Consider the following 11,472-nt stretch of genomic DNA (forward strand, 5'->3'; position numbering starts at 1 on the left):
GGTTTTGTTTGGAAGATTGGCTGCATTGTGCCTGCTTTGGTCGTTGTTTATGGGATGTTTGGACACGTGCATTTGGTGATGATGGTATTAGTTGAGGTTGAGTTACATGATGCTTTCTCATTCGTGGTGTTAACGGTTGAAGCAATTCGTTGGTAGTTCTTCTAGTATGGCAGCGACAGCTTAGCATTACACAAAGCTCGAGTTCATTGAGGTTCATTTTGGTTGTTCGAATTATTTGAGAATTCGTTCATGTTTGATCCATAGTGATTGTATTCTCTTGTTGTGATCAAGAGATCATTTTTTTAAGTACGAATTGTTCAAACTGAACATGTTTTTGCGGGGGGATGTTGAAGTATAGATATTAGGTTGTTAGAGTTTAGATATTCTTGTTAGTTAGGTTGTTAGTTGTAATTCTAGCATTAATTTTGTTACCTATTATTGTTATTAGTATAAATATGTAGATGTTATAATATTCTTTCTCACCTTTTATATAATAATAAAAATGTAGTCATAGTTTTCTCTCTCCTCTTGAATCACGAGCTCCACAAAGCTCAACAATGGCTGCCTTCAATCTTCTTTCTATTTCTTTCTTCTACTTCCTTCTTCCCTAAATACAAATTCTAACAATTATACATGACACAATTACCATCTCGACCAACTTTTAATCATGTTTTAAGTGTCCACGTTATTATATTTGTACCTTTTAAATGTTGAGTTTTCTTTAATATATTTTAGTGGAATGGAAAAAAATGCTTATCAAGTCGGAAACACAATACCAACCCAGGCAAAACCCAGACCCAAATACTAGTTTTATTTGAAACATTAGACAACAAAGTCTTAGTATATGGATGGTTAAGCTCTTACTTTTTATTTCAAAAGTCATGTGTTCGATACCTTGCACTTACACATTTTTTTAGTGAGGAGTAGGTTAAAAACCTAATCACATTACTTTTTTTTTAATGGGGACCTCGTCAGTCGTCATCTTACTTGAATGAACATGAGAGCTGACTTTCCTTGTAAGAAGATACTTTCTAATTCAGCATCTAATTACTGACATTTTTAATCCATCAAACCAACTTGATTGCCTTCAGGCGGCTTCAGCTACCTATAAAGTTAGTGACTTACAGACATTTTTAATCCATCAAACCAACCAGTATGTTGGAAGCTAGATATAGACACTGCACTCAAGATCTGATTACTAGCTCTGCAGAAAATTGACCAAATCGAGGCCTCAAACACCGTGGTCAAGAGTCCAACCATGATTAAATGCTACTTCGGTACTTCCTCCATTTTCGAAAGATCTTCGTACTTTGATCAATTTCCTCTCACAAAAAGATTTTAAATAGCAACAACAAAAGAAAATGGAGGAAGTATATATATATATAAAGAAACACTACATGTACTAACAGATGCTACTCCATAGTCCATAAGAAGTCCTACTTGAATGAATTCTGAGATTCAGAGTATATTTTACTGCTTATTAATGTGTATAACGATATGGGTATATATATGTATTCTTGCACACAGTATACATGGAAAGAAGCTGTTCCAGTCCTTTCCAGAAAGAAAAATACAGAGGAAAGGAGCAAAAAAACGACAGACTGAAGTGGTAGTGATGTGATCATAGATCAGTTCTCTTCCTTCAAATAGGTCTCTCAACCATAACTTATCATGGCAAGTACAATGTAAAAACCCCGAAACGGTTCTTGCGGGATTAGTCTGGTCTTCCACAGAGTATCCGCAGTTATAAGTGTGTTCTTTTGTTTCCTGCAACACCACAAAATTTGCTTGTTAAAAGATCACTGATGAATCTTTACTTATATCTGAATGGCATGTATTTTAAGAGAAGGCTAGAATAAATGATTGCATGAGAAAAAACCTACGAAAAATGTGGCCTGGAGTATTATATACATTCTTTTTGTGCTTAGGAAGAAGACTACATTTAGGAGGAAATCTTTAAATATAATACAGGAAACTCGGAAGGAGCATACCAAGTCAAATTTCAAGGTCTTTTACGACATCTTGCTACAACCAAGGAAGCTTGAAGGTGTCTTTCCACCATCCCTGTTTACTACCGTGGGCAACCACACTGTCCAACCGTATAATAATCTCAGCAAAATTCGGTCTAACAGCAGGATCTTCACTCCAACATAGTTCGATCAATCTGTGTTTGCATTCTGGTCAGATTAGTTTGCACGTTTGGGGTAAAAATCCCGAGAATCCACAAAGATATTGAAATAAATCACAATGCCAAGAGGTTGCTCTTAGTCTTAAGATATAGTTTACACTTTTAAATGTGGTATGAATAATCACCAACCCAAACCAGAAAAGTGGCAATAAAAAATCAAAAGTAATGACAGAGAAGAGAAGCCGCCCAACATGAGTAGGAATGATACCTTAACCCCCCACCATAGAATCAGCAAACTCAAGAGAACTTTATGTAAGTGGAGAATAATTTCAAGAGACGATTTTTGCTCCATTCTCTCAACTAGTATTTTTAGGTCATATATTAGTAGCCATAACAAGCAACTGCCAAGTGAAATCCACCAAAAGCGTAGTGGTTTTTTGAACAAAATGATAAAATACTCTAAGTGGGATCGTTAAAAGAAAAACAATTATAAGTTCTCTTTTGTTGGGGGACAAGTGGCAACAAAGTCTGCCAACAAAATAGTAGCAGAAAGAATAACAGAACTGTCAATCAATATACTAAGAGATTGATGGATCCAATTTCCTTTCCAAATTGAACCCACGGGAATTAATTTGCCCACTCTCTCATAAAAATGAAGGTAACTAATGATCCCTATGCATAATCAAGCTGCATATTCTAAAGACTAACAAGGAGAAACTGAAGGCCACTTACAATGTAAGTACAGTCCAAAGTCTAAAGAGTTAAGAAAATCCACTTGCTTTGAAAGAAAATCTAGCGAAATATAGGAACACCCAAGCCTTGGTGTGTTCCATGAAAGTAACTTACTCTTTCAATTCTGGTGGATAACTTTTCAACTTCTTAAATGGTGGTCTTTTCCCCTCCAAACACATAAGCTTAACGGCTTCTTCTGCAGGCTTTGGGTGGAAAGGATGAACACCTTCAACCATCTAAAGCAATATGGGAAAAATGATATGAGTGTGCCAATAAGTAATTCCACAATATTCCACAAAAGCAAATAAAGGTCAAATGCTCTGATGATCCTGTTTCCTCTTTAAACTTTCATTTAGCTTTCAATTGAAACTGAGGACACTGAAAACAAATCAAGATCAAAAGCATTGGGATGTGACAAAGCCATCTGGTACTAAATTGGAGCCAAATTATCCCTTTGATCACCTAGGATAAGTGTATAAACAGGCAGAGGATCCAAATATAAGACAGATGGTCCCTGCAAATTATCAACGATCTGTAGCTTTTTATTCAATAAATACAAATATTCTATCAAGTAAATATATCTCAACTATCTGATATCTTAAGATGCAATGATAAAAATGTGTCACACAGTGCAAGAAGAAGCAGAAGCTGGTTGCAAAAACATAACTTGCAATTAGCCCCTTCATCTCTAACATATATATCAATGCAAGGATGGGACGTATGTTAAACCCACTTGACCCCACTGCAGGCGAAAGTGTGCTACTGTCAAAATGACAAGCAAAATTGCATCTAACACATACTTTTGCAATTATACATAAAGCAGCGCACATCACATATAATTTGCTTCACCTCAACACAGGTATAGGTCAAGGGCAGCATGAATGTATGTCATACACCATAAGCTGATACTAAAATATGTATACCTCATATAGAATAACAGCGAAGGAGAATGCGTCCACACTCTTGTCAAATATTTCATCTCTGTAGAGCTCAGGTGCTGTATATACACCTATGATGACAAAAAGAAAGAAGGAATATTGAGAGAGAGGAAAAGTAAAAAAAACCAAGAAGGCCTTCTCTTGATTGGTCATACATTATGCCGAACTTCATTGAGCGTCATACAGCAAAATCAACTGAAAGTGCTTAACAAAACTGATTTTCATGACTAAATGCAATCATATAGTAGAAAAGATTTGACCAATAATTTCTCTTCTGATCTTCAATGTAAAAAAAAACTAATCCTTTAACTAAACAATATCTCACGCTTCATATTCTTAATCAATAATATATAGAATCTCTATCATTCTAATCAAAGATGAGAAGAAGCAATCTAACTTCTCTAGGATCTACAGCTGCGCCTTCACCATTTTTTCTGAAAAATTAAAAATTAAAACTATGCTAAACTAAGAATACTGATAAAACTACCATCACTACTCTTGGATAATTCTTTTCCGTGTCAGACAGAAGTGATAAAACTAAACACTAAAATGAAGTAGAGTTGTTTCAAAAGGAGAACCCGCTGCAGACAGTTTTTCTTACTACTACCTAGTACTTACTTGCATTACGAGTGCACGCTTCAGGCTCCGCCAGTTTTAATTTATCTGCTGATATTTTTGACAATCGTACCAAACCAAATCCAGCTACTTTCAATTGTCCTCCACTATCGAGCAAAATATTTCTGGCACCTTACCAAAATTTCAACTATTAAAAAATTATCATATCATCCTAGTGATTTGAAGGGAGTGATCTTTTGCATTTGGTTGTCTTACTTGGGCATTAGATTACAGTGAACAACTGCATCAGGTTTGCACTCATGAAGGTAATTCATTCCCCTGATAAGAAAAAAGCGCAATGAAGAGAAGAAATGACAATATAAGCAACAACTTTGAGGGGGAAGTTCCCGTTGCAAGCACATTTAAGGCTTCCAGTATAATTCCTCCGTTCTTTATTACATTACATATAGCTTGGGCACATATATTAAGGCAATAGAAAAAGTAGAGATATGTAGGAGAAGAGTGGTCCCCAATACCATGTGAAAAAGTAGATATGTGAAGGGGGAAATTTACTAAGAACGGATATGTAGTGATTAATAGTAAACTTCCAGCAAAGGGAAATGTAGTGATTATTAAAGAAAAGAGGAAGTAGTAGTTTCTTGGAATGGAGAATACCTTGCAATATCAAGAGCGTATTTTAATGATTTAGATGGGGATAAACGTCCTTTCTTTTGAAGATAGCCTCCTAAATCACCCTGAAGCAAAAACAAGAAAAGGATATTTACATATATTAACTGACAAAAGCAATAGCAATTTGAAATACCATAGAAGAAATCAAGCCAGTAAAGTCAATTCTCAATAATATCAAACATCTAGGTGACTTCAGCTACTGGGATTTTAAACTTGTGTCTGCTTTTTACCCATCAATAATAGAACTTGCATCCCTGCACCTGGTCTATCCAGGTTGATACAAGTCATTGACACATAAATACTGTTGCACACCGTCATCAGTCATCAGTCTCTCTCCCATTTCCGTGGTTTTATTTTTCTTGTCTCTGTCCCAGGGTTTCAAGTATGAAGAAAAGTGGATGGAAGTTCTGAATCTCCTATAGAGTCGTCGAAAAATAAAGAGAAGGCGTGGAAAGTGCACAGAAGGTAAGGTTATAATGAGAAAGTGATCTTGTAAGGAGAGCATGAAAGTGCATAGGAGATCAGCGAAACTAAACTGACAGAATTTCAGAGAACAAAATTGCGAATGTTGAACGGGTCTTATCTAAATTGACGGAATTTCAGAGCACAAAATCGAGTATTGTGCAACTCAAGCACACAGGCAAAGCAAAAGATTGTTGTCAGAGTGTCCAAGTATTTCAAGTTCAAAAGTTATAAGATGTAACCTTGTTTCCTAGAAGCTTATATTTGCAGGAAAAAAAAAAAAAACTATGCCTTCCCAATATAAAAAATCAATACTTGACATTTGGTGGTTTTCAAATAGAGGGATGCCTGTACTTATCATTGTACTAGAGATCATACATAGAGAGTCATACCAAGTAAGAAATAATTCATAGTTGGTGGTTTTTAAATATGAGAGATGAATAATGCAGTTCCCCAAAGGTCATATAAGTACACAGTGGTCCAACTTCAGCACACATTAGAAAGAGTTTTTGGTTAATCTATGACTCTTCACAGCATAGGTAGAGCTCAAAAAATGCAGTTCCCCAAAGGTCATATAAGTATACAATGGACCAACTTAAGTACACGTTAGAAAGAGTTTTTGTTTACTCTATGACTCTTCACAGCATAGGTAGAGCTCAGAAGAATTTGTAAATAAAGTTTCTGAATAATATATAGCGAGTTAACATTCAACTTTGACAGAGCCAAATATACAGAGTAACAAGCATAAAAAAAAAATATTTAAAGACATCTTTGAATCCCTGGGTCTTGTAGATTGTTTGTGGAGTGTAAACATTTATAATAATGATCAAATCTGGAGAGAGATCAGAGATACCTTTGGATGAAATTCTACTACAATCATCATGGGGATATTTTGGGTAACGGCTCCAACAAACTGGATGATATTAGGATGACGCACCTTCTCCAATAATGTCAACTCACATCGAAAAGCATTTCTGCAAGGGAAATTAATTAGGATACGACACAATCAGAGAATCAGCCAATAACTAGACCTACAAACACATTCCGATACAGCAATGCCTGGAAAACTACATGAATTTAGCAAAACGATTTAAACTGAGAATAAGTTTCAGAGGAATACATGCTTTCTGGATCAGAATAGCTCTCCTTATCAAGTATCTTTACAGCAACCTTTGTACCATTCCACTTGGCAATTTGATATACTCCCTGCAAAAGAGAACATGGGAGCACAAGCATCAACAAAATGTTGAAGAAGAATAAAAAAAACATGAAGAGATAGCAACAAGCTAGCACAAGCTAAAAGGAAATTAAAGAAAAGGGTTCATAGTAAAAAAAACACTTTAAAAGTAACAGGAACCAATCTCAGTGCCTCTAAAAGATTCCTGTTCCGAGTAGGGAAGGGGGAGGGGGTTATATAGTTTTGCCTCTGCCATAAGAAAGGGCCTGTTTCCTATTGACCTCTGATTTGATACATAACATCAGTTTGTGAGTTAGCTACTTCACAATGATAAATAAGACATGCAGACAATCAAAAGAGGCCTTTTGATTTCGTCAATAGGAGATAGACAAGCAATAGGAACCAATCTTATTGCGGAAATATTAAATGAAATATCAACTCTGGAGACAGCACAGAGCCAATACTGACATAAGGAGGAGCTGGGTTATAGGTGAACTCAGCTCACATTGCCAAAACTTGTGCTTTCAGATCATATATTTACAAGTTATCATCTAAAACTAGCAAAAATATTGGTGAATGATGCCATCTTCCAAAAATAATACTTCCTCCGTTTCTTAATAAGTGCAACATAGAGAAAGTGGGGGAATACCAAGGAATGTAGAGAGAGAAAGTTGGGACCACAATAATGTAGAGTAATTCAAGTGATGAAACAAAAAATTGTGGTCCCTCTTGCTTTTTGGTGGCATATTTGTAATAATATTGAACTTTTTTTACCATCTTGAGCTTAGTTGCACTTATTGTGACTATTCCAAATAAGGGAAATGTTGCACTTATTAAGAAACGGAGGTAGTAATATATAAAAAGTTAAGAACGTGTTGCAGAATGAATACAATATTTACTCTGCAGGTCAAATAAGACAAGTGTTCTGTTGTTAGAGATCCATCCGGTTAAATTTAAAAGCAGAAAACCCAAAACCACATAATAACTGAACAACAAAAACAACACCAAGAAGTAAATGCTTCCTAGGAATAATGAAAGGAAAAAGCCATGCCTTTGCAATACCATCAGATCTGCGAACTTGAAGCTCAAATGGATTAAGTTCGTATTCTGGGACTTCTTTAGGATTTGCAACTGCCATCGGTGTTTTCCTAGTTTTCTAGAATTGCAAATGTTGTAAGTTGGATAGTCAGTTAATGATCGATATAGTGACAAGAAAAGAAGATGAAAAAATTTAAGGAATGAGACTCTTATCATACTGGAGCTTTTGCTCCCCGAGCCTTCAAAATATTGTAAACTCCCATATTCCCGTAGTACTTAGCATCAGCTGCTGCCTGAGATATTACAAAGTCATTATCAGGACTGAATTTATTACGTTGGAGTTGGGTAGAAAAAAGAGTTCGTCTTTACAAGAAAAACGGAGATACTAGGAAAAACATACTGCCACTGAAATACAAAAACCTTAATTATTCCACCATAAAAACAAACATTTAACTACATGACAATCATGTGGGAAATAAGATTCCACATCAGAAAATACTTATCTAAAATTATTAGTAAAGTTTCTTAAGGAAGCCAACATGTTGTGTAAAAAAGAGGTTGTGGGAACCATGTTGGCTTCAGCTAGTGACAGTTAGTAGCATTTAATCAAAATACCAGAATTATATAGTGACAGTCTGACAGAATTCAAGACCGAGTTATACTCCTCCAAAATTATCTCTTTGATAGCACCCAACAAAAGCAGTGGTAAGAAAACCAATTCCCTTCCACGAAGTTTAATATATGTACACTATATGTACACTTGTCATATTTTGTGGCAATTTAGTTCATTTTCAAGTACCTCAATTGTACCCCAACCGCATAGAAAATCAATAGACTTACTGTTAATCTAGCTAAACATTTCTGTTGTTCATGTCTTTGTTTTCATGTTCGAGCCATAAGCTTTTTTTTCTTTGGAACAAAGCACATAAAAGGACTAATGTATTGAATCAGCGAGAACTCGAGAAGTGTACAATCGTAGAAGGAAAACCACTATCCCACAACTCTTGACCACCTTCCACAGGTTGAGAGTGAGCCAATGCATGGAGGACCTTATTACCATCACCCTTAGCAAAAGAACACTTCACTACTAAAACCATTAAACAAAACTAGGATATCTTCAATAATCAAATGAAAGTTGCTCGCTCCAGCAGACTCTCGCTTCAATGCTTGGATAATCGTTAAGCACTTCCTCTTTTCAGCTTCGAGCTAATAGATGGTGGGCTCCTTTGCTGCCATCTCACAGTCAATGCTTCAGCCAGTCACAGCTCCCCCGGTCACTCAACTGCAAAGACCCACATAGCACCAGCCGCTCCCTGCGCATCGCAAAGCTCAATATCCAGAACTAAGTACCTAAATGCTCTCCCACCATCCCTGCATCCAAATTTAGCTTCACCCAGCCCTCATGTGGAGGCTGTCAGCCTGTCACAACTAGGAAAAGCCACAGCAGCCCCTACTCCCAAAATGTAACCATGTTTGCCGAGATCCACCTTCTTTGCTTCATCACCAATTTTAATAACATAACACACATACCCTCCGGAGCCACTGCTCTCCCCTCCCTCATCACCTATTTCTTGTTCCCCACACAGCCCAACCTAAGCTGAAGCTCACCTGGGTCAAATAATACGCACGCCTCCCCCGACTTCTGAATTCTCCCATATCCCAACCTTCCACAACCTTAACTGGTGCATCTTCTAGATGACATCTCACAAGCCCAAACCATTGTAGCCGGTTCTCTTTTCTATCACCCTCAATGTCTGCAAGACGGCAACTCCAACATTCAAATATCCTCATTCCATAATTTGATAGAATATTCATGGATGAAAATAACATGTAATGTGTTCCACACATCCATTTCAACATAGGCATCTCTGCCCCCATGGCCCCTTCTTCATATGATGATTCCAAAAGGTGGTGGTCCAATAGTAAACCAGAAGAACAAATGAATATTTTGATAATATATATTAAAAAAATATTCATGGATAAATATGAAATCTAAAGAATATTTATACTCCTAAGAAATAATCTGATAGAATATTCATGGATGAAAATAACATGTACTTCTGTATATGTTAAGTAATCTAACACATATCTTTTTCATAATACATATTATTACATGTATATGGTAGAATCCCTATTATTCCTTTTAAAAAGAGGAACAAAAGAAATGAAAAGCGTTAATATGATGCACATCAGCACATGACACATTCCCAAATCCCAGACATGAATGAATAGTAGTTGTATATAATAATGAGTATCTAGAATTGATATAGAGAATATATACCGTACTTCCCCAACGATCACGAGCATCAATATTAGCCTTTCGACTCAACAACAACTTAACGACCTCGGTATTACCCTCACAAGCAGCAATATGCAAAGCAGTCCTACCATCCAAATCAATGCTATTAACATCAGTTCCTTCATCCAACAAATCCTCAACTCCTTTGACATCCCCTTTACAAGCTAAGAACAACAACTGCATCGTCGCATCCAAATTCTCCGGCACCGTTAATGGCTCCTCAATTACTTCGTTTCGCCGTATCGGATCAAGCGATGATTGCCTCCCAAAGCTAAACCTCATCGTGTTCCTTTGAGGATCCATTGACGACTGCCTCTTGAAGCTAAATCTCCCTGATCTCCTTAACGATCCTGTTGAGAATTGCCGAGATATTCCACGCTTCAATTGAGCTGCCATCTCCATTCTTTTTTTTTTCTTTCTTCTTATTCTTCTCCGATTACACAATCTGTTTTTCGTCAATTTTATCCCTCAATAAACCTTCAATCATCCAAAAAAAATTAAACCAAACAAAAGTCAAATTATAATCGGAATTTAATTGAATTCCAGAATTAACACAACTACAATTGTAACAACAACAAAACAATCAAGTTCATAATTTAATTCAGTAAATGCTCTTGAATGACGGTTGAATTTCGAGCAATTGAAATCAAACGGAGATAATGATAATGATAATGATAATGAAGAATAGTTGCATACATTTTCAGTGAAGATTGAGAAAAACAAAAGGAAAAAGCTCGATCGAGAGCTCGAGCGAAGAGCAAGAGCTCTCGAAATCGAGCAGAGATTGCCAGAAATGTTAGGGGGAGAATGAGGAGAGAGAGAAACGAGAACCAGAAACTTTAGAGAGAGAAAGAGAAATTTGAGGATAGAGAGAGAGATAAGAGGAAGAAAGTGATCCGAAGTAGTCGCCGGAAGAGATGAGAGAAAAATAGAGAGAGAAATAGAGAGAGGAAGACAGAGGTGTGAAAATGGCGGAAAATGGAAGCAATGGAGGGAAGAGAAAAGGAAAGGATCAATCATCAAGGTGGCTTCCACTTGCTATTCCGAAAAGACCGTTAATTTTTTCTGTGGTTCAATTCACTGCTATTTTAAGTGTTGTGCCACCAATAATTTAACAAAACCTATCATCTACATAACTGCATTCTACCCCCAATTTTAAGGCATTGCCCAGAGTTCGAATCTTGATCCCAATAATATATTGGGCATTTAATTCTGCATTGTTTAGTCTTATACCTAATTTCTAAATTAATGTGTCCTACCGGCTAATAACTTAACAAGAGTTGGTCTTCTGACCAATTATCTTTACCAATAAAAAAAAAACATCCTACTTCCTACCCCCTTCCTATTTTTCTTTTATTTTAATGCACACTTTAATTATTAGGACCATGTTCATTAATTTGTTTCTAGATTTTAGTTTTTCAAAACAACTAAAGATAAAATATATATAAATTAG

General features: G+C 36.2%; 1 protein-coding gene across 1 annotated transcript; it reads right to left on the reverse strand.

The window, feature by feature from the left end:
* Nucleotides 1-1,354: 1,354 nt before the first annotated feature.
* On the reverse strand, nucleotides 1,355-11,090 carry LOC104889045 (integrin-linked protein kinase 1). Its single transcript, XM_010674184.4, has 13 exons — nucleotides 10,716-11,090; nucleotides 10,002-10,496; nucleotides 7,939-8,013; nucleotides 7,734-7,838; nucleotides 6,626-6,711; nucleotides 6,359-6,479; nucleotides 5,029-5,108; nucleotides 4,630-4,692; nucleotides 4,417-4,538; nucleotides 3,784-3,869; nucleotides 2,975-3,096; nucleotides 1,992-2,164; nucleotides 1,355-1,767 (listed from the first exon to the last, which is right to left on the reverse strand). The coding sequence occupies exons 2-12, from the start codon at nucleotides 10,419-10,421 to the stop codon at nucleotides 2,026-2,028; spliced, it is 1,419 nt and encodes a 472-aa protein (XP_010672486.1). The 5' UTR covers nucleotides 10,422-10,496; nucleotides 10,716-11,090; the 3' UTR covers nucleotides 1,355-1,767; nucleotides 1,992-2,025.
* Nucleotides 11,091-11,472: the final 382 nt, after the last annotated feature.

The sequence above is a fragment of the Beta vulgaris genome, chromosome 3, assembly GCF_026745355.1.
Source record: "Beta vulgaris subsp. vulgaris cultivar EL10 chromosome 3, EL10.2, whole genome shotgun sequence".
In the NCBI taxonomy this organism is placed as follows: Eukaryota; Viridiplantae; Streptophyta; class Magnoliopsida; order Caryophyllales; family Amaranthaceae; genus Beta; species Beta vulgaris.